Below are 24,964 nucleotides of genomic sequence, written 5' to 3' on the forward strand. Positions count from 1 at the left end.
CAACAAGAGGATATAACCATTATAAATATCTATGCACCCAACATAGGAGCACCTAAATATGTGAAACAAATACTAACAGAATAAACGGGGAAATAAAATGCAATGCATTCATTTTAGTAAACTTCAACATACCACTTACACCGAAACACAGATCAACCAGACAGAAAATAAGGAAACAGAGGCACTGAACAATGCATTAGAACAGATGGACCTACAGACTCTACAGAACTCTACACCCAAGAGTGCAGAATACACATTCTTTTAAAGTGTACATGGAACGTTTTCCAGAATAGATCACATACTAGGACCCAAAAAGAGCCCCAGTAAATTCAAAAAGACTGTAATTGTGCCAACCAGCTTCTCAGACCACAAAGGTATGAAACTAGAAATAAATTATGCAAAGAAAATGAAAAAGCCCACAAACACATGGAGGCTTAACAACATGCTCCTAAATAATCAATAGATAAAAGACAAAATTAAAACAGACATCAACCAATATATGGAGACAAGTGAAAACAACTCAACAGCCCAAAACCTGCAGGATACAGCAAAGGCAGCTCTAAGAGGAAAGTACATAGCAATACAGGCTTGCCTCAGGAAAGAACAATCCAAAATTAACAGTCTAAACTCACAAGAAATGAAACTAGAAAAACAAGTGAGGCCCAAAGTCAGTAGAAGGAGGGACATAATAAAGATCAGAGCAAAAATCAATAAAATAGAGAAGAATAAAACAATAAAAATAACCAATGAAACCAGGAGCTGGTTCTTTCAGAAACCAAATAAAATAGATAACCCCCTAGCCACACTTATCAGGAAAAAAAGGGAGTGCACAACATGTAACCAGAATCAGAAAAGAAAAAGGAAAAATAACTATGGACACCAGGGAAATACAAAGAATTATTAGAGAATACTATGAAAAATTACATGCCCACATATTGGATAACCTAGAAGAAATAGACAACTTCCTAGAAAAACACAGCCTTCCAAGACTGACCTAGGAAGAAACAAAATCTGAACAAACCAATTACCAGTAATGAAACTGATTGGAAATCAAAAAACTACCTAAGAACAAAACAGCCTGGTACAGATAGCTTCACAGCTGAATTTTATCAAACATTTAAAAAAGAGCTAATACCCATCCTCTTTAAAGTTTTCCAAAAAGTAGAAGAGGAGAGAATACTTCCAAACTCATTCTACGAGGCCAGCATCACTCTAATACCAAAATCAAAGACAACACAAAAAAAGAAAATAACAGACCAATATCCCTGATGAATATAGATGCAAAAATACTCAACAAAATGTTAGCAAACCGAATTCAAAAATACATCAAAAAGATCATCCATCACGACCAAGTAGGATTTATTCCAGGGATACAAGGATGGTACAATATTTGAAAATAGAACAACATTATACACCACATCAACAAAAAGGACAAAAATCACATGATCATCTCAATAGATACTGAAAAGCATTTGACAAAATTCAACATCCATTCATAATAAAAACTCTCAACAAAACGGGTATAGAGGGCAAGGACCTCAACATAATAAAGGCCATATACAACAAACACACAGCCAACATCACACTTAATGGGGAAAAGCTGAAAGCTTTTCCTGTAAGATCAGGAACAAGACAAGGATACACACTCTCCCCACTTTCACTGAACATGCTAGAGATCTTAGCCACTACTATCAGACAACACGAAGAAATAAAAGACATACAGACTGATAAGTAAAACTGTCACTGTTTGCAGATGACAAGATACTGTACATAGAAACCCTGAAGAATCCACCCAAAAACTACTAGAATAACTGAATTCAGCAAAGTTAGAGAATAAAAAATTAATACACAGAAATCTGTTGCATCCCTATATACTAACAATGAACTAGCAGAAAAGAGAAACCAGGAAAACAACTCCATTTACAATTGGATCAAAAAGAATAAAATACCTAGGAATAAACCTAGCCAAGGAAGTGAAAGACCTATACCCTGAAAACTGCAAAACTCTCATTAGAGAAATTAAAGTAGTCACCAATAAATGGAAATACATTATGTGCTCATGGATAGGAATAATTAATATTGTCAAAATGGCCATCCTACCTAAAGCAATCTACAGATTCAATGCAATCCTTATCAAAATACCAACAGCATTCTTCAACAAACTAGAACAAATAGTTCTAAAATTCACATGGAACCACAGAAGACCCTAAATAGCCAAAGCAACCCTGAAAAGGAAGAATAAAGCTAGGCAGATGATGCACCCTACCTTCACGCTCTACTACAAAGCCACACTAATCAAAACAATTTGGTACTGGGACAAGAACAGACCCATAGATCAATGGAACAGAACAGACTGAAATGGATCAAAGACCTGAATGTAAGTCATGAAACCATAAAACTCTTAGAAGAAAACACAGGCAAAAATCTCTTGAATGTAAGTATGAGCCATTTTTTCCTAAAAACATTCCCTAGGGCAAGGCAAACAGAAGCAAAAATGAACAAATGAGACTACAGCAAACTAAAAAAGCTTCTGTACAGCAAAGGACACCATCAGCAGAACAAAAAGGCATCCTACAATATGGGAGAATATATTCATAAATGACTTATCCAACAAGGGATTAACATCCAAAATATATAAAGAACTCACACACCTCAACACCCAAAAAGCAAATAACCCGATTAAAAAATGGGCAGAGGATCTGAATGGACACTTCTTCAAAGAAGAAATCTGAATGACCATCAGGCACATGAAAAAATCCTCCACACAACTCATTATCAGGGAAATGCAAATTAAAACCAGAATGAGATTTTCACCTCACAGCAGTTAGGATGGCCAACATCCAACAGACAAGAAACAACAAATGCTGGCAAGGATGTAGAGAAAAGGTAACTCTCCTCCACTGTTGATGGTAATGTAAACTGGTGCAGCCACTATGGAAAGCAGTATGGAGGTTCCTCAAAAAACTCAAAATAGAAATACCATTTGACCCAGTAATTCCACTCTCCTAAGAATTTACTTGAAGAAAACAAGATCCCTGATTCGAAAAGACATATGTAACCCCTATGTTTATCACAGCACTATTTACAATAGTCAAGATATGGAAGCAACCTAAGTGTCCATCAATAGATGAATGGATAAAGATGTAGTACATATACACGAAATATTACTCACCCATAAAAATAAAACAAATTCTACCATTTGCAACAATATGGATGGGGCTACAGGGTATTATGCTCAATGAAATAAGCCAGGTGGAGAAAGGCAAGTACCAAGTGATTTCATTCATCTATGGAGTATAACAACAGAGCAAAACTGAAGCAACAAAACAGTAGCAGGCTCAGACTTCAAAAAGGAACTAGCGTTTACCAAAGGGAATGGGTTGAGAAGGGTGGGTGGGGAGGGAAGGAGGGAGAAGTAGATTAAGAGGCATTATAATTAGCAATCACAATATAGGTAGGTCACGGAAAAGGCAGTACAGCACAGAGAAGACAACTTGACTCTATAGCATCTTACTATGCTGATAGACAGTGACTGTAATGGGTGGGGGGGTGGAGTTGAGGACTCAATAACATGGGTGGAGTGTTGAAACCACAATGGTGTTCATGTGAAAACCTCGTAAGATTGTCTATCAATGATACTTTAATAAAAAAAAAAAGAATTAAGGTTCCAAAACAGAGTGGCTTTTTCGTTTTTTTTGTTTAATTTATCTTTTTATTAAGGTATCATTGATAGACAATATTATGCTCGGGTTTCACATGAGCAACATTGTGGTTACTACATTCCCCCTATTATCAAAAATCCCCACCACATGCCCCATTACAATCACTGTTCATCTGCACAGTAAGATGCTACAGAGTCACTACTTGTCTTTTCTGTGCTATACTTCCTTCCCTGTGCGCCTCCTATATTATGTGTGCTAATCATAATGCCCCTTAATCCTCCTATCCCTCCCTTCCCACCCACCCCAGAGTGGTTTTTTTGTCTGCTTTGTGCACTCCTTTATTCCCAGGCCTTACATTAATTCCTGGCTCGTAGCAGGAGCATCCATAAATATTTGTTGCTTAAAGAAAAAACAAGTAAACAAACAGTGATTTTTAATTTAGTCTTTGTGCTTTCCTATGTTTTCCAGTTTTCTATAATAGACATTTATTTCTATTAGAATCACATATTGCTCAAAATACAGTAATCCCCACTTATCCATAGTTTCAGTTACCCATGGTCAACCACAATTGGGAAGTAGATATAGCCTAATGCCACGTCACAGTAACTACATCAGTTACCTCACTTTATCTCATCACACAGGCATTTTATCATCTTGAGTTATCATAATAAAAGTGAGTACAATACAATAAGGTATTTTGAGAGGGAGAGAGAGACCACATTTACATAACTGTTATGGTACTGTTGCAACTGTTCTATTTTGTTATTAGTTATTGTTCTTAATCTCTTACTGTGCCTAATTTATAACTTAAACTTTACCATAGGAAAAAACAATATATAGTGTTTGGTATTACCTGCAGCTTCAGGCACCCACTGGGGGGTCTTGGAACATATACCCCCTATTATGGATAAGGGGAGACTACTGTAATGTACATCAGAATAACCTTTTTGGTAGACATTTGGTCCAAGTTGAAAGGCATTAAAAAGTTCTTATCCTGACTCAATTTTTCCAATGATTAATGTAACCTAAAGAATTAATTATAAGTATACATAAAAATTTAATACACTAAAATTAAATCATGATCATGCACACTGGAGACCATAAATTAAAACTGTTTAGTAAAACAAGGTGTAATTTTAATTTTCCCATAGAGGAGGCTCTCTTTCATAGGCAATGTATGTGACTTCTTGAGGTTCTAGTACTATATGCCAGGCACTGTGCTATCTATCATTAGAACTTTCTCTAAACTATGAATTGACTTGCTGCTTTTCTGCTGCCTCAAATTCTTAGATCAAATCACCCTCACTGTTTTCAGAAAATATTACATACAAATGATAAACAAAATTTCAATTCACAGTAAGAACAGAGAAAAATCACTCTTTCAGAAAAATGTTAAAACCAATCGGTTTCAAAGCCTGTAATTACTAACAAGGCACTTTGAAACTAACATTATGTGGCAAAGACAGAATGAGAGAACATGCAGACCACAGACGGTGGTACTGATGATGATAATAGGGAAGTAAACAACAGCAAAATCTTTAAAAAGACTGTGAGTGGGCATCACTGGATACAGGAAGTGAAACGAGCATATGATTTCAATGCAATGGGAAAAGGTTAGATCAGTAAATAGTTACACAGAGAACAAACTGGACATTTAGAAAGAATGTAAATCCCTAATTCATAGGATATACCAAAATAAATTACAGAGGCACTGAAAGATTTTAATATAAGACATAAAGCCATAAGCCATAAACCACTACAGGAACAGTAAAGGAAGGGGTAAATGTGACTACATAAAAAGTAAAAATTCCTTCAAAACATTCTTGAAAGCAAAAGCATTATAAATAAAAGTGAAAGGCAAATGTCAAATTGGGGAAAGTATCTGCAATAAATAACAGAGCTACTGTATTTAATACATGAAGAGTTCCTACAAATCAGATTAAAAATAAACCAGGTGGAAAAATGGAGAAAAGGCATGAAGAAATAACTCATTAAACAATAAACAGAAATGGCCAATAAATGTGTGTACATATGTTTCCAGCTCACTACCACTAATGTACATTACAATGTTGTATATTAACATATTAGTTTAACATGTTCATCCACAAAAACAGCAAAGAAATACAAAAATACCATCTAAGGAATATGAAAAGGGAATCTCCCATCTACTGCTTTTACGAATATAATATGACCCAACCTCTAATAAGCACAAATCTAGCAACCTAAAGTGTTTTAAGGTGCTTATTAGTGTTTTATTATTTATTATCTGTATACAGAAAAGTTTGATCTCTCCCTTCCAGTCCCATCCCCCACCCCAACCAAGTTTTAATTCTTATACCTAAGGAATAATGATCACAGAAGCCTATAATGTTCTACTCAACACGACTTCAAATGTCTCAAAAATTAGAAACAGTCCTGATACAGAGGGAGGGTTCTTAAAATCAGTAATGTTATACTGTGATTTAAAATGATGGTACAAAGTCTTAATTCATTATGTCACTATTAGTGGTTTAATTCTGAACAAGTGTAGGTTATTTTTTATAACATTTTAAAAGTAAGCCTTAGGCAGAGAAAGACAAATACCATATGATTTCACTTATTTCTGGAATAGAAAAACAAAGCAAAGCAGAAGGAACAGCAGCAGACTCACAGACACTGAGAAGTGACTAGTGGTTACCATGGGGGAGGGGGTTGGGGTGGGAGTCAGGGAAGGTGAGGGGGATAAAGGGGCACAAAAATTCTCAATCAATATAAGCTGGTCACAGGGAGAGTAGTACAGCATGGAGAATATAGTAAATGATTCTGTAACATCTTTCTATGTTGACAGTAACAGCACTAGAGTGGGAGAGGATTTAATATGGGTAACTGTTGAACCACTGTGTTGTATGGAAAAAAAAGACTTAAAACATTTTAAAATGATATCCAGAGCTTATGGCAATGACCAGTCTATAAAGTGGTCCACCCTCCATGAAAACAATTTAGCAAAATAAAGCACTGTCACTTTGTGATAAATTACTGAGCCAGAGCCATACAATGAAGATTTCTGCACTTTTCTATATATATTCTATATGTTCAATTAAAAAATGTATTCTATACATTTGAATTCTATACATAATTCCAGAAGTAAAAAAAAAAAAAACTGTACTCCTATCCCTCACACAACACCCACCAAATCTATGAATGATAAAAGTATCACTGGTGAAAGAGTTAGACTTTATGAATCTCAGAACATGTCTGTAATATAATGTTAAGTAAATGAACTAAAGTAAGTTCATTGTGGTATTTCCCATGTAGGCCCGTTTTCCCTATTAAAAAAAAAAAGGGAAAATACCTGTAATCATAGGGCTACATTATCTTCCTATAGCGAAACAAAACAAAAACCCACACATGCAATGATAGACAACAAATTGTTAACATTTGTTTGGGGGCTGGGGTGAAGGGATACTTTTCTGTATACAGATAATTTAATTAATAATAAGACAATGATATTCTTTGACCAAGCAATTGTACTTCTAAGTAATTATTCTATAGCCATAATCATAAAGCCTAGAGATACATGTTCAATGAAATTACTGAAGTGCTGTGATACAAAAAAACTGAATCCTGAAGTTCCTTCAACAGGGAACTGGCTATATTTTAACAGTGATAAAGTCAAATGATGGAATATTCTTGCATCTATAAAAAAGAGTAGGGTTTTATTTGCAGCAACATGGATGGAGCTGGAAGGTATTATGCTCAGTGAAATAAGCCAAGCGGAGAAAGAGAAATACCAAATGATTTCACTCATCTGTGGAGTATAAGAACAAAGGAAAAACTGAAGGAACAAAACAGCAGCAGAATCACAGAACTCAAGAATGGACTAACAAGTACCAAAGGGAAAGGGACTGGGAAGGATGGGTGGGTGGGGAGGATGGGTGGGTAGGGAGGGATAAGGGGGGTGGAATAAGAAGGGGGGTATTAAGTTTAGCAAGCATGGGGGTGGTGGGAGAAAGGGGAGGGCTGTACAACACAGAGAAGACAAGTAGTGATTCTACAACATTTTGCTATGCTGATGGACAGTGACTGTAAAGGGGTTTATAGGGGGGACCTGGTATAGGGGAGAGCCTAGTAAACATAATATTCGTCATGTAAGTGTAGATTAACGATAACAAACAAACAAACAAAAAGGCAGTTCCTGTGTGGTGACCTCCAATGAGTTCTACACAATGGTACAAAGGGCATATAAAAGTGTAGGCAAAGGGTCTGTTTGTGTTTATACAGAGGATCAAAGCCTAATTTGGCTACCCCGAAAATGAACTAAGATACGGTATGAAAAAGAACTTCCAACATCAGCACTCTCTGGAAGACTCATACCAGAAGATGATCATCAAAAAACCCCAACAAAAATCCACGCACTGCTACAGCTGTAGATGCACTCATCCCACTGGTTCCTGGACTTGCCATGGGAATGAAGAAGGAGATATCTAAGCTGGCCTGTGCATATAGTAAAACAACAAATTTGACTGGATCTAAACTGTTGGAACTCAACCAAGAATTAGGAGAAGTGCAAATTGTAGCGCTCCAAGATCTTACAACTACAGACTATCTACTGTTAAAAGAACATACGGGATGTGAACAGTCACCAGGAATGGGTTGTTTTAATTTGTCTGATTTCTCTCAGACTGTTCAAGTTCAGTTGAACAATATCCACTATATCATACATAAGTTTTCACAAATGCCTAAGGTGCCTAACTGGTTTTCTTGGTTTCACTGGAGATGGCTGGTAATTATAGGTCTGCTTTGGTTATGTAACTGTACTCCTATTATGTTAATGTGTGTGCGCAATTTAATTAGTAGTTTAAAACCTATACATGCTTAAGTTACTCTACAAGAAGATATGTCAAAGAAATAATCAATCTTCCCAAGTTTTCTTCCGCCTGCTACTTCTATAGCTTTTCTTCTTCCTTCCTAATTACAACCCTTAAATAGAATTCATGCCTCATATCGAATTAACCGAGTATCATAATTCTTCCAAGTGATAAAGATACCTCAAGACAAAGGCTGGGCATAGAAGCCACAGGGCATAAATCTGCAAAGAAGTCAAAAGCTAACCTTTTCAAACAATAAGGCTTCTCTCTCACTTACCAACTTTACATTTCCCTGTATGGCCCCGGAAGATGACTGGTTAGCCACAGACGGGTAAGATTCCTCAAGGGAGGAACAACCTAAGACAGGCACAGTCGCAGGGGGGCCATCAGGTGAGAAACTGGGGATCAACAGAGGTAAGGCTTAGAACCTCACCCCCCCTGTTCTGAGAGAAATCTTCTGCATACGTGGATGTTTTATTGCCCTTGTCTAGCTTGGATTAACACATAGTCTACAGGCACACACCTGATCATCTACATTTGCTCTCTTACAACACTAAACTATGTTTTCTACCTTTATCTTGTATCTACCTACCACTTCAGCATTTTATTAGAAATAATAATAATAATAAAGAGAGAAATGTGGTATCCACATATAAATCAAGTATAAAAATCAAATGAGTATTCATATTTGAACTGACTGTTTATAGTTCATAATGCATGAGCAAAACTGAAAGTTTCTGTGATGAATGCCCTTGTACTGTTCACCATGTAACTTATTCACTATGTAAGAATTTGTTCTCCATGTAAGAACTTGTTTGTTACGCTTCAGAAGATTGGAGACTGATGAAAATCAGGCTTGGGGTGAATTAATGATTGTGCATTGAGCATTGACTCCCCTATACAGAATTTTATTGTTGTTAACCATTTGATCAATAAATATGAGAGATGCCCTCTCAAAAAAAAAAAAAAAAGTACACACTTCCAATTGTAAAATAAATAAGTAACCAGGATGTAATGTATAGCATAAGGAATATAGTCAAACTATTTTAACAACTTTGTATGGTGATAGCTGGTAGCCAGAATTATCATGTATATAAATGTTGAATCACTGTGTTGTACACCTGAAACTAATGTAATACTGTGTGTCAACTACCCTTCAATAAAAAATAATTATCTACTAAAATAAAATAAATAAAATAAAATAAAATAAAAAATAAAAAAAGAGTAGAGTTTTATATGCTGATATGAAAAGATGATCAAGGTATATTGTTTTGAATTTTATTACTGAAAATATACATTAGATACATAAAATATTTTATGCTTACATATAATATTACTGAGAATTATTAATTGAAAAATAATATGTAAAGTATGTTTCTATTTGTAATTTTTTTCCAGCTTTTGTGTAAAAAGATATGGGGAAATTTTTAAGTGATACTTTGGGAAGTGTAAACTGAGGTGGAAAGAAATTTTACATGTCTTTTATAACCCTCAGTACCAATAATGTTTAATTCTTTGAATCTTGTTTACAATTTTTTAAATGCTGACATAAGTGATTTGTCAAACTCCCTTTTCATCCAAAAAGTCATCTTAGATTTGCTTTAAAATGCCCCAGAAAAAAAAAGATGGAGGAGAAAGTTAAACTAAGAATAGCATAATTTTGAAAATTGTTCAAGTCTGAGTTGAATGTTTCTTTCTTCTGTGTGTGCCCGGAAATTTCCATGGTATAACTGTTTACATAAAATCTTATGGAGAGCCATGCTATATAATACAAATAAATCCAGAGCTATTCCAGGTAAGGTAGAAATGGGAGAGGGTACTATGCTAGGCCCTCCTTTACCCCTCTAGTGACTCCAAAGTCAGACTCTGAAATCCCATGGGCACTTAAAATACCACTGTTATAATCATTATCATCACCATAAGAACATAAAGAACCTGGACAATTTTGTGGATTCCTCTCTGCCCAACAGGCAGGAGCAAGACAGACCCTAAAATAGCAATAAATATTCTCTCTGGGTGGTGAGATTGCCAATGGATTTTTTTTAAATAACTGTACTTCGAAAACTTCCTTATAAAGGGGAAAAAATGTGTTTTTTAATGTTCATAAAATATTACAGAGTCTATTATTGGACAACTCAAAAGGTTACTCCAAGCTTTCCCATTATTGGCCCTAGATAGGCAGGCCCAATTATCGGCAGTAGGATAATCAACAAGAAATGATTAAGTACAGCATAGAGAATATAGTCAATAGTATTTTAATAACTTTGTTATAGTAACAGATGGCAACTACACTCACCATGGTGAGCATTTCATAATGTATATAAATGCTGAATCACTATGTTGTACACCTGAAGCTAATGTATGTCAACTATACTTCAATAAAAAATTTTCAAAAACAAAAAACCAAGAGATGATAAATCTCCAAAGCTCATTAGGAGACAAAGACAACTGGGACAGCCATGTCTGACGTTAAGGAGATAGCTGTGAACAAAAGGAGAACTCCTGACGGAGGAGCCACGGCACATCACATGCCCAATATAAGGGTAATGTTATCCTGCCTTGGAATCTAAGACTCTTAAGACTAGAATTCCCTCATCTGGAATAGGGAGGGAATAAGGAACAAGTGATGAGAGAAAGGGATTTTTGTTCTCTCAAAAGTAGGCAATAAAGTAAGGGGTAGCTGTTATTTTCCTCTACTTTATAAAACCCTGTAGGTAGATTTCCTACTAATTTCCATTTTTTAAGGATGAGGAAACTGAAGTTCAGTATGAAGTTAAATAACTTGCCTAGTGTCACAGAATTGTTAAGCAGCAGGCAGAAGACGTGAATTGAGGTTTGTCTGCTCCAGAGCCAAGGTTCTTTCTACCAAGCTATTTTCTGTAAAAAATATTCTGTCTTATGTTGGTAGCTAGGTTTGAGAATGCTACCTTTTTGGCTCACTATACGTAAGAAAAGAAACAAAAAAGGCAGCTGTCAAGAAGTTGTATTAGTTATTGCCTAACACTATACACACTAGAGCCAGGAAGGAGGCACTGACTGAAGCTTGATCCTTGCTGTCATTCCAAGAAATCAGTTCTACTCTTGAGAAAAGCTTATCACTAATGCCCTCCCCAGCTGAGAGCTTGCAAATGGCATTCCCAAGAAAACTTGTCAGTCCACTACATAGAACCTCTACTTTCCGGTGAGTTAGCCTTCAACTTTTAACACTAAAAATAAAGGGAAATTGGTTTCAACTTAAAAAACGGCACTTGCCAAGTTTATGTTACTATAGCATGGTGACTAGAACATTGGCTTTGCAGTTTTCCAGACTTAGGTTCATAACTCAGTACTGCCACTTAAATAACGTGCAGCCTCAGGCAAGTCAATTCAATTCTGTAACTTCATATACAGAAGAGCCATAACAGGTAAGTTCTCCATAAGGATTAAGTGAGATAACCTAGTGCCCAGGGCCCAACACATAGAAAGAAGGTGGAAAATAAAATGATACACACTATTATTGACATTGGTACTACTTTGCACCATAGGAGTCTTGGGGTCTTAACAAATACTCTACATGGTCTAACTCTTGATTATCTGATCTAACAACCAACTGGTTAAATCTGGATATATGAACTAAGTGAAATACTGATTCAAATTCAGTTCAGCTTGGTTAAGAGACATATACAGGTATTTCAGTTCAATGGTTCTTAAAAATACTGAGGGTTAGTGGCAGTTAAAACTGGTTCACATTTTTTTTAAAAGCACATATACTGTATGTTAACTTGAGAGTTTACCACACACACACACACAGACTTCATTTGTGGTTCATTCTGGAATTTTGTTCACAAGCCTGCTTACCACAATGGGCTCCTTGAGAGCAGGGAACAAGTCTGTATTGTTCATCTTTACAAGCCCAGCACCAGTATAGGCCCTGGTACATACCAACTGCTCAGTAAATATTCATGGAATTAAATATGCAGAAACACCATTAACAAGTCTCGCTAGCTTAAAGATTTCAGGAGGATTCACTTTGGCAAGGGGAATACAATTTTTCCTCCAGATACTTGGTGGGGGTTTTTTTCTTTTTAAATAAATAAAATGACTAAACAAGCCACACACCAGATATCTCAATAGTAAAAGTTTTCACAAACAAAACTTTTTTCCAGAAATTGGAAAACTCCAGAAATAGAAGCATTCTAGTGTAGAGGAATAAAAATTAATTTTGCATCAAGCAAATCTGGGGTTCAAAATGCCAGCTCCACCACTTCATACCTATGTAATTATTAACTTAGGTCCAACCACATGTATCACCTCTGAGACTCAGTTTCCACATCTGAAAAACAAGAATTAATTAACACCTACCTCACTGGGTTATCACAAAGGTAATATACATGCAGCACCAGGTACAGCTTGGTGGTATGTGATTTTTTTTTTAAACTGCTTTATTGAGGTAAATGAGTGATTTTATTTTTAAAGCCTCTGCTATCCTTTTTCCCTTCTCACAGATGGCAGAAACTAGAGGGACTGCATTATGCCTAGAGGCAACTACTATATTTTTAACTCCTACTTTTCAGAAGGTACACTAATTTGGACATATAGATAGGCTAATTGGCTAAAGTTACAATTGTTAATGTGTCCAGTTTGGTAATTTTAATGGGGACCCTTTCCTGCAACTCCACAGCCTAGCAAAGTAAACCAGCCCTTCTCTTCTGGGGCCTTATTAAATGGGCTAGTTGATTATTAAATGCCAAGCAACAGTCACCTTTATGATAAACCAAAAATGTAGTATATAAGCAACAGGCATTTTTGAAAGCTCAAACTCAAATTAAGTCCCTAAATTTTAGCAGTGTTTGGAGACTGGAGCTAGGAAGAACACATGTTCATGTAATACACAAAACTAATGAGCAGAGAGGAAAGAAATCCTCCATGTTCATGAATACATGTTTACTTTCCATTCACAAATGGAACAAAACAGTAATGATTTGCTAATTCCAATCAGCTGAGTATATACTTCATTTTATTGTGTGGCACACTCAGTTATATATGGGGGGAAAAAACCTTAAGTAAACAAAATTCCTATATACCTCTAAAGACAGTATTTGTTCCATTCAACTATCAGTGAATATTATTCATTATTTCAACCTACTTCAAGGTCCAATCGCAGCAAAGTTTACTCTTTATTTCTCTTAAAGAATTTTTACTGTATCAAAGAACTTTTAACACCCTTGAGCTTCCATTTTCAACAACATATTTCCTCCCACTCACCCCACCTCCAGAGATTTCTCAATACTGTTACTAAAATATATTGCATGATGCTTTCCATTGGTCAGTTACTTTTAGCCAAATACAATGAAAAGAATCTGCACTTCCAGACCTCATTAACAACTACAATTCTCCTCTACTTAAATTTTTGGAAAAAACTGGATCAGTCTAATAAAAATAAACTGTAACATTTAAAGCAGCATTTTCAGATAGATATACTATTACTATAATGCAAATATCTATTGTTTAGCACCAAGAACAACATAAGCAATAATGTCTGCCATTTCAAGGATATTTTGTTAGTTACATCGCATGCAGGGAAGCTATTTTCCCAAAGATAAATACACATTACACCAAAAAAAAAAAAAGGAACTGTTCCAATATACTTCATACTTCTTATTTTACAGTTGCATACTACCCTGAATTATCCAAATAAAAAAAACAATTTCTTCTTTGAAAAAAATATATATATACACACATTACACTGGAGCGTCACTGAACACCTACTTCCTGGAGCCTAAGCGTTGTAGCCCACCTTCTTATACAGACTCTAAGACAATTGCATCGTATACTGAATTCACTGTCTAGTTAATTGTGTCAGTGAGGCTCCAAAAGTTTTCCAAGGAAAGCAATTTGTATCAATAACCACACCAATGCTATTCAGAATGTTTGTAAGTAAAAAAAAAAAAAAGCACAATCCCAATATGAAGGAAATTTTCCTCCTTCCTAGCTCCCCAGCTCCATTTAAAGACTGTAAACATGAATAGAAAGACAACCGTGAGAATAGGAAAGTCACCCATGCTATCAATAATATCCCTCTAACTCATTTCCTGATTTTATAGTATTTTCCTAAGACAGGGCAGTCTCATCAAAATGCCAAGAATTTAATATTGTTTTTTAAAGATATATCTAGGTGTCTGGAATATGCAGTGATGAAAATTGAATATTGCTACTGAAACCATACTTAATTAAATACATACTTTCTCTAAAACAGAGCTTTCCCAATAGAACCACAATGTTTTCTGCTTTGGCCATCTTAGACTCTATTCCAACAAATGAGGTCAGTCCAGCTACATTCCTGCTAACAGTTTTTTCCTGAGCATCCCCTTCCCAGACCCACCCCCCTCAAAGTTTTACTTTTATCTGTGGAATTCTCTGCCAGCCTCAGCCTGGAAAACTGGCTGGACCCTGAGGACAGGTGTCAGATCTGGCCTTTGAGAAGTGGCCCAAACTGACAGTTATTGGCAGCAGCATAAAGCTGTGATCTTTATAAACTTCAATTTGAGGCTTTATAACGTTAGTGAATCCCTCCTGACTCCTTTTTTGGAGGGAGAGAAAGCAGGCCAAAAGGATGAGTTTCAAAATAGAAAAATCACCACTTCAATCATGAAACCCTCCCAAGTCCAAAGAACTGTTAAAAGTAGCCAAATGGAAAACGTCAGGTTTGGTGGCGGGAGGGGGCACATGCACAACTGTTAAACATAAGAATCACAACTTGAAGGTAGGGGAAAAGAATAAAAAGTAGGAGCAGAAAAAGAGGAGCAGAACAGGGCCCAGCCGAAGACCCATTTACTCAGAAGAGCCCCTCTTGGTACTAACTCCTCCGTGTGGGACACCCAGGCTGGAGGAAAGCAGAGGGTTACACAGAACATTTAGCAGACTTAACATTGGATTAAACACACTACTGCAAGTTTCAACAAATGTTCATGGCATACGTAAAAAACACATTTACAACAAGAAAGAAGAGAGGCACCTGGAGACATCTGACACTGGGCATGCTCTGCAGGCAACTCAGTGCGCACATGCTCTCTACCAGGTTGGCGCAGCCTAGCCACAAAGACCTTGGCACAGAACACTGCAGGATGACAAAAAGGAAGGAAGAGAAGAAGCAGTTAGAGGCCGCAACAAATCACTCCTTCACACAGGCAACTTGAATGTTAGTTGGACAGGGGGTGCACCCTTGACAGTTTGGAGATCAGGGATGGTGATTCCAGACAACTTACTAAACCTTGGGAGAGGGCCCACTTTCTGTCCTATGGAAAGGAGGTTTCTGCTGCCACCTAATTCCTCAGGATACAGTGAACAGAATCAAGAGGGAGAGAGAGAGTGTTTAAATGAAAACCCACTCAAGGGAACTGTGAAAGTTTGAGTGTAAAACAAGATTAGTGGTGGGACTGTGACTTTAACTTCATACAAGTGTCTGGGTCCATGTCATACAATTATAACTGCCATCATTACATCACCTACACGTGCCAGGCACCTTAAATGTGACTTCTAATTCCCACACCACAGTAAAGAAACTAAGGCTCAGAAGTTAAGTCATTTGCACAAGGACACACAGCAAAGGAGGGGAGAGCCAGAATTTCAAACCTTGGTTTGTCTGCTATGAAAACCCACATTCATTCCACAAGACTATGATGCCTCTATTAAAAACTTCTATCACCTAAATTTTTATTGTGTGGATAGTTTTGCACTTCCCTAAATAAAATCACAGGAGACCTAGGGACATAAGGCAAAAGGAACCAGAAAGATGAGTGATAGATTGATAGACACAGGCAATACAAGAGCTGATATAAACACATCTGATTTTCAATGTCATCCACATATCTACCTTCCAAAAAAAAAAAACCTTTGGAACATCATGATTTTCATTTTGGACTTTTGTTTACAAAGTTCATTTGACACGAGTAAGAATTAAAAGTTTATTTCATTTACCCATTCCTATTCTCTTTTAAAAACTTAGTCGTTTTAAGGGAATTAAGAAAAAAAAATGAAATATAAAAATGAACATATGCATTATGGCTAGTATTTTAAAATCATCAGATTATAGTATTAAGTACTTTTTCAGACCTAAGGTTAATTACTTTACTATGGCAAAATGAATAATCATGCAAAAAAATTGAATGTGGGTGTTTGGTTTCAAGCAAAATACTCCAGAAGTCTTAGACCTGACCTGATAAACTTGCTTATCCTAGGCTTTAATTGGGATGGTCAAACATCATTTTTCTTGGGCAGTCCAGGTTTACATTTATGGTCCCAGCATAACCTTCACTCTCAAAAGTATTTCAGTTTGGCAGATAAATTCTGTGGTCACCTCAACTATAATATAAACAAATACCACTATACTGAAATCAGATAGACCTAGGCTCCTATTCAGCATCTACTACTTACTAGTTACTTCTCTTCTATAATGTCATTAAAGTACTGAGATTACCTAGAAAAGGCACTGGAAGAATGCAAAGCCAGAGGAAGCAAATGGAATAAAAAACTAAGTTGCTTTTTGGTAACAATGAAAATGCCATATATTTCCAGTGCGTGCCTTTATTCCAAAGCTTACCATAGTCAACACAGTGAAAAGTGATAATCCACGCAGTTTGTCACGTCAACACTTTCACAGAGTAAGCAGCACAGAAGATGTTGAATAAATGTTTGTTAATAGCTGCCATTTATCGAACTTTTGTTGTACGCTACACAGCTGACACCCTCAAAAAAATCCTTGTGAAACTGGTATTATTCTATTTTACTCGAGGAAACCAAGGGTCAGGAAAGGAGAGCTTGATTTGCTGAAACAGCCACTTGTCCAAAGTGCAAGAAAACACTGGCTCATTGATGGCAGAATTAAGGACTAGAAGTTAATCCTACTCTGAGTCTAAGAAAACTTATCTTTCCACTACAAAATATTTTCTATCCAGAGATATCTAGTAAATACTTACTAAAAGAACATTTACATCAGGCATGTATCAGAAGTAGATAGGCAGAGAAAAGACCCAAACATATTGTATGTGTAGATTACATACATTATTTATTTAAATAAACTCTCAACATCCTTGTAGTTCAATCTAAGTTTCTTTTTGGAATCTGTAGTTACTCAAATCACAGAATCACTCAGATCTGAGAATAGAGTTTAAGGATTACATTTGCATTCCGCAATGAAGCTCAGCAGCAAATCAATTTTCATTTATTCAGTAAAAACAGCTTCCCTCTGCAATGTTTAGCATGTATCTGCCTTAAAGGGTAAAAACCATGAAATATATGGTACTGTATACCCTGATTGGATTCTGCTAGCAACTTGGAACCCAAAACTTAAAGAAAGGGACAAATTATCACATTTAATAAATTAAAAAATCATAGACTGAGAAGTAAAAGTTCATTTAATCCAAACTTCCACTCTTGGTTTTAAAGGTGAAGAAACTAACATGCAAAGAAGAAAAAGATGATCTCAAGGTTTTCCAACCCTCTAATGATCCAACCAATACTTACAAAAATATGAAAAACAATTAACATAAAGAAAAATCCCTTAGAATTTCAAGATACTAACTATTTAAAAGCCTCTGAAAGCTTGATACTGAACTTGTACATTCAGGAAAATATTTTTAAAGGACCCTCTTAGGGTCTAATATCCAAGAATTTATCTTTATAATATCCATGGAAAATACTGTTAAAGATAGAGAGCACAGAGAGTGATGCCAGTATTTATAAGAGGTATTACAACTATCCTACTTTCACACTCAAGTACCTTGAAACTAAATGACCAATAAGTGCTTAAAAAGAGTCTTCACTCAAGAGGAAATACACCCATCTTTTAATAAGACAGACAATACCTGCTAATCTAAACAAGGTTCCTCTTAGGTCTGATGGACCAAGAGGACATTGATTTGATTTGAAAATAATGGATAGAAATAAAAGTTCCACATTTATCAACCTAAAAGCATTAAAATACTGCTAGGACCACAGCAGTATTTGATTCTTAAAACTTCTTTTAAATTTAGGGACCTGGTTGGAAACCCCAAGTTGAGTACTGTGAAATAACTCTTATCTATCATTTTTTAACTGAATAATGTAAAGATTTCTTCATATTAGCTATGTTCACAGTGTTGATTACTGTCTTTCTTGTTTCTCTTTTTTTTTTCTTTGTTTAAGCTAACTAGTCTATCTTTACACTTCTGGAATACAACATAAAATATGCCTCAAGAACCTACCCTGATACCATGGGTACTTAACAATTTTAACAAATACTCATTGATCTACTTATAAAGCTGACAACAATACAAACAGCCTCTTTCCTCTTGAGACCCGCTTGGAGGACAAAGGAAACCTGGGGGGGAGGGTGTCACAAGGGGATACTTAAGAGAGGCTTTTCAGGGACAGAAAACAAAAAGAAACGTTTGTTATAATTTCACACTTGGCCACTTGAAATGACCAGTATTCTAATTCATGATTGTTCAGAGACAGCAGGAAATGATTCACAGGGTTCTAATATAACCCATGGTTCTAAAATTAATTGATTAATTAACACTAATACCCAATTAATTATATTTGTGGATTCTATATTCAAAGAAAACAACATTAATCAAGGAAACTGATAATGTTTATTAACTGCCATTCTACTCTGTATAATCAAAAACCAAAATCAGGGTCACCATGCTGAGAAACACTGCAAATCAATAAAAACAAGAAAACTAATAGCTCTTGGCTTTTTTCAAAAGCAAAAAGTTATTAAAAGAGGTAGGGCAGAAATGTCCTACGCTCTGATCCTATTGCCATAGGAACCACAAATCAAAAGGAAAATGGTTGCAGGCACCTTGTCTTCTGATTGGCTGGCCTGAAGAGGAACTCACAAAAGCTAACTTGGATTTGTTTTGAGATGGGATTGTTTTGAATTTCCTGCCCTGATTTCTTCTCCAAGAGGCAGTTCTTTTAAAGGCTACCCAAAGAGGTATTTTATGTTAATCACCTAATGTCATTCTGATTTAGAAGTATGCTTTATAGGTTTTCTATAAATCCCCCAATTTTTTTTCTTTAAACCACTTCCCACAGAATTGTTACCAGCCTCTTCTATCATAATGCACGAGATAACCAAGTCGACTGGTTTAAATACTATTCCATTCAACAAAAAGCATCTGAATTTATATCTATCTGCAATCAGAAAAGCCATTAAGACATTTTCTCTCTCTCAGAGCTCACAGGAGGGACACACACACACCAACACACACACCAACACACACACACACCAACACACACACCAACACACACCACACACACCAACACACACCACACACACCAACACACACACACCAACACACACACACCAACACACACACCAACACACACACACACACACACCAACACACACACACACACACACACACACACACACACACACACACACACACACCAACACACACACACACACACACACACACACACACACACACACACACACACACACACGCGGAGGATGCCTGCACTAAGCCATGAAGGATGAGAAGGAAGCAGCCAAAGGAAAGAGAAAGACAGACATTCCAGGCACAATAAATTGCGTAAGAAAAGCCAGAGCTAAGAAATGGCACATCCTATTCAAGGATCTGCAATTAATTTAGCGTTACTAAAGCATTTTGGTATGAGATGAGGAAAGCTTAAAAGAGAAAGGGGCCAAATCACAGAGGTCTCCCCTATACCATGGTATTGAACTTGGGGCTTCATCCCTCAGGATAGTAGCCCTTATGCTGTATGCTACATAGCACACCAGTAAAAACCAATCCTTCTTAAGTGTGCAGTCCAATTTTTTATCACTGCGCCCAAGATTTCCACCCCCCAACTTAGCTTTAGCATAGATACTGTTTCAACAATATCTATCTAAGGAACAGAAGCAGTATCATGCAACATACTGGCAAGGATGAAAGTGGGATTCTTAGAGTAAGAGGCAGGGGATAAAGGGTAACATCAAGCAAAGCCAAGCTAATTTAAGCCAGCATCAAAGATCCTGTATTTTCCAGAACATGTGGGGAACATACGCCACATGCAAAAACAGAAGGAAGTCTTTTCTATAGTAACCCAATGATAAAGAGAGGAAGTAAATTATAAAAACTTGTAATGTTTTTATAGATATTGTAAAAGAAGTGTTCTGAATCTTTTAATTCCTTCAAGTGAGACATCAAAAACTTTAATATTCAAACCACTGCTAGAGGCAAAGATGAGACAAACTGTTTTAAGTAAAAGAATGACCACTGGCAGCTGGAGCAAATGTGTTGAAGTGAGGAAGAGAAGTCTTTTAGAGAACTTGCAAGACAATCTCTCATTTTTATTTTACAACCAATGCAAATTTCTTTCAGCTGGGCTATAAAGGTAGACACACAGGCTAGCACTTACCTTTGGAAGTACATGTCTAAAGTCAATTTTCATAGTCAGTCTAGGTTCTTTTTTTCCAATAAAATATCCATGTCCTACTGAGAGGATATAAAACAAAGAGGGCCATGAAAATGAAATAGGGACTACCAAATACAGAAAGAGTGAAATGAAAGATCCATTTTATGGTAGCCATCAGGTGACAACATTCTCCCCACTGGAAATACCTATCCAGGAGGGGGACTCCATGTACTGAAGAACCACACCATAGGTGGGCTCAAGGAGAACATGTAACTGCAGCTCTCTAAACCGCAGTGTGACAGCTACAGAGTACCCATTCTGTTGGAGGCTGTCCTCAACTCAAAGCAAATAAATTCTGTTTTGTCTTAATTCTCTGTTGCTTTTCAAGAAGCAGCTGTAGTTGTAATGAAAATAGGGCTGCAAAGCTTCTGAGATTTGGAACCTGGACTTTGCTGTTAAAATGTTTGATGGCAACCTATAAGAAAGTGCAGTCTCCAAAATCACTGTATTGTTTTTAAAATCAAGAACCATAATACAGTAATCAGATTACTGAATAAAAGTTACTTCATCTTTTAAAGGTATTTTCCAAAGCCTTCTGAAACAATATTGACCTACTGCCTCAATGTGTAAAGACTTCTTTTCCTTATAGTGGTATTTCACTATAACAGATTTTGACAATTACTATGTGACACATAACCAAGAAAGTTAATGCCGTAATCCTCAGCAACTGTATTGCACAATTACCTATTTACAGATAATATAACACAGGGTATTTTCAGGCTAGGATATAAGTGAAGGGAAGGAAAGGGCATGGGGAGAAGGAAGGAGTGAAAGGAGGAGAAAACTGGAATCTACTATCTACAAAGTTTTGGAGAGTCAAACACAGCGAAACAGTAGTGGAATCCAGACTCACAGCTAAAGCCCAAACTTTCCTTAAACTCTACTCTAATTTTAAAAAATCCTTTAATGTCCTGAGAATTTAGGTACCAGAACTCTAAAGCTAACAAAACTGGAACAGATCTTCGCAGTTATCTTTGGTTAGGGGCATGAAGGGTAATTTTTTTTTACATGTTTATTCATCCATATTTTCTGATTTTTCTCCAATGACCAGTTAGTATTTATGATGGTATTTTAATACTATGTTGCATAATTTTAACTGATGATTTTAATTATGCAACTAATTATATGAATTGTTATGTCACAAACAGTAATTTGACTTCAGAAAGAACAAATTCTTTTCTCAAGAATTGAGTCCATCTCAAACACCTGCAGTTTAAAATGTGTTAAAATGCTAATTAAGTCCATCTTAAACACCCGTAGTTTAAAATGTGTTAGAATGCTAAGTGCTAGAAAAATATTTTACTTAGTAACCCTCAGAAACAGCAGAGAACATCAAAACAATAACAGCTTATTACTGAGCAATTCCAAAGGGAAAAAAATTATCCTTGTCCACCTCACAACTACCACCCGTGACTCAAAAATGTCACCAGGTTTTTCAGAACTCTTACAGAAGCTAGAGAGGTGAAGGATTAGATATATGGGGGTGGGGTGGGGGGAGTGGAATCTCTATTCTAAGCAGCATGACAGAGAACAGGATGTAACAAAATAATCTATTTCCAGCATAGCCACATGGGTCGGTCCTCAGTTGTAGTAGGACCAGTCAGTTGCCAAGAAGGAACAGATTACCCCAGCAAGCTCCAGGTCAAAATCAGTCTGAACCCAATCCCAATGAAGTTTATCCAACATTTACAGATCCTGAGACAAGAGAGAATTAAACACCAGTTAAGTACATCTGAACCTTTGTGATCCAGTTAGGAATGTTTTTCAGGACTAGGAGAGACTACTAAACTATAAGTTTAACCTCATTTTCAAAATAATTATAAATGTAAATGAAAGTTTACAAAGAAGGACAAATTGGGAGGGGGATGCAAATTCCTATTTTCAGAGTGCCTACTATAAAGTGCCTACTATTGGGAACACATTAACTCACACCACCTCTAGCCAGACAGGTAGCTTAGTTTTAGAGAGACAGAAATTAAAGATCAGAGACTTCAAATAACTTGTCAGAGGTCAAAGCGGCAGACTTGCAATTCTGACCCCAAAATCCCCACTTTCTTCCCTGAGTTATTCTGCCTGTCACTTCCTTTACTTGACATTAAACCCCATGAAGCAGCAATATCCTCAGATTTATTTTCAAACTTTATCCACTTGTCACTCATCTATACTGCTGATGGGAGTGTAATTGGTACAACTTAAGTGCTTTTATCATACACACTCAAGACTTGATAAATGTGTACATCACTAACTCAGCAATTTCATGTGTAGGAATTTACATACATTTTTAAGGAAAAAATAAAGTATATCCAAAAATATAGCTAAAAACATGTTCATCGTATCACTGTCATAACAGTAAAGGAAAAAAATACCCAACAAGAGAGAATGGGTTAAATAAATTATAGATCATTGAGAAGACAGAATACTAAGTGTCCACCAAATAAGTCATGTTGTAGGAGTAATCTGCTGACCCAGATGGAAGTTTACAATATATAGGAAGTTAGAATACATTAAAAAAAGTTCAAGAAACATTAAGTGAATAAAGACTACAAGTCAGGACTTACATTATGATCCCGTTTTTATTTAATAAAATATAAATCATGTTTTTCAAAATCTAGAAGTAAACACAGGTGTTTATTTTACTCTACCATAGTTTTCAGATGCAGCCAATATACAATTGACAATATAGTACTCAAATTCACTACTCCTCTCTCCTCCAGGCCACCTCAAAACAGAGTAACTGGCATTTCCACAGTTTCTTGAGGATCTAGTCATAGCAACCTGTTCCCTGACTCTTAGGCCACTGTACTTTAGAGAAGGTGAAGAGCAGATGGAATTACGCTCATTAACAAAATTTGGTTGCACTCTGAGGTGACAATGACCTACTCTTGATTTATTTCCATGCCTGTGGCTTCTAATAGCCAACTGAGGATACCTAGCCAGAAAACTCGTAAGTAATGGTGTTCTGTCTTCTGGGGCTAACCATTTATAAATATCTGACAAGCCATATTCCATATACATGACACCTGCGAAGACTTCCAGATGAGAGAACTAAAAACTCACCTTGTTTTTGAGACATAACCTGAGAACTGAGAGACATCTACTCTCATTATCTATACCACGGCACTAGACCCCACTCAACTTCCCCTTCCTCACCATTCCAGACACAGGTAGTGGCTGCACCACTCCCTAGTCCGGAAATCAATTCTCTGAAGTCTGTGCACAAGAATATCTGACTGCCCTATACTATATGAGCCAAAATCCTTTTCTGTAAGAGAGTTCAAAGTTTACCATGTTTTTAAAAAGAACATTAGAACATATAGTAGGTGAAAACTTTTTTTCTCCTGACATAATGAACATTCTCATTTTTTTTTTCTAGGAAGAGATCACTTTCAAGAAGATGACCTGATGAGTATTATTTTATCTACTCTCAATGGGTTTGACTCAATTACAGTCAGACCACTTCATAATCCTATTTTAACTTTTTCACTTTAAACTTATGCATTCAAAAAAGTCTACTGAACATGCCAATATACTAAATGCTTCAAGAGACAACACAAGAATTCTCAAAACCAAATAAATACTCTATTATCAAAATTAGTTCTGGAAGATGGTAACTACACTTACCATGGTGAGTATTTAGTAATGTATATAATTACTGAATCACTATGTTGTACACCTGAAACCAATATAATATTGTATATGAATTATATTTCAATTAAGAATTATTTCTAGAAACAAAGCTATTATTATTTTCCAGTTCACTAAAGGAAGAAAGATGGCTTAATTCCTAAAGAAGTATAAAATATTGAAAAGAAATGAAGTTTCACTGCTCTCAGAGTATTAAGACTTAAACTCCGCTAATGATACTTTAAATATCACCTCCAAAGCCTTTCAAAGCTCCCACCATCTAGCTAGCTTCCTGTCTCATTATGGGCTCTGAATATGCACCTGCAGGATGAAAGTTGGTCCTGCTAAGAAAGCTTTTGAATTTAAACCTTCCACCATTTAAAC

The 24,964-nt window shown here is 36.2% G+C and overlaps 1 protein-coding gene across 6 annotated transcripts in view; it reads right to left on the reverse strand.

Annotated features, from left to right (window-relative positions):
* The window catches only part of FBXW11 (F-box and WD repeat domain containing 11), a 140,587-nt gene that overhangs the window by 87,587 nt on the left and 28,036 nt on the right, over positions 1–24,964 (reverse strand). For 3 of the 6 annotated variants that reach the window (XM_036884711.2, XM_036884710.2, XM_036884712.2), the window contains one exon: positions 15,504–15,605. The exons of the other annotated variants lie outside the window; for them this stretch is intronic. In XM_036884711.2, coding sequence (XP_036740606.1) covers positions 15,504–15,605 — 102 coding nt within the window. The remainder of the gene's footprint in view (positions 1–15,503; positions 15,606–24,964) is intronic. 6 annotated transcript variants of the gene reach the window in all.

This window comes from Manis pentadactyla, chromosome 2 (genome assembly GCF_030020395.1).
Source record: "Manis pentadactyla isolate mManPen7 chromosome 2, mManPen7.hap1, whole genome shotgun sequence".
Taxonomy (NCBI): Eukaryota; Metazoa; Chordata; class Mammalia; order Pholidota; family Manidae; genus Manis; species Manis pentadactyla.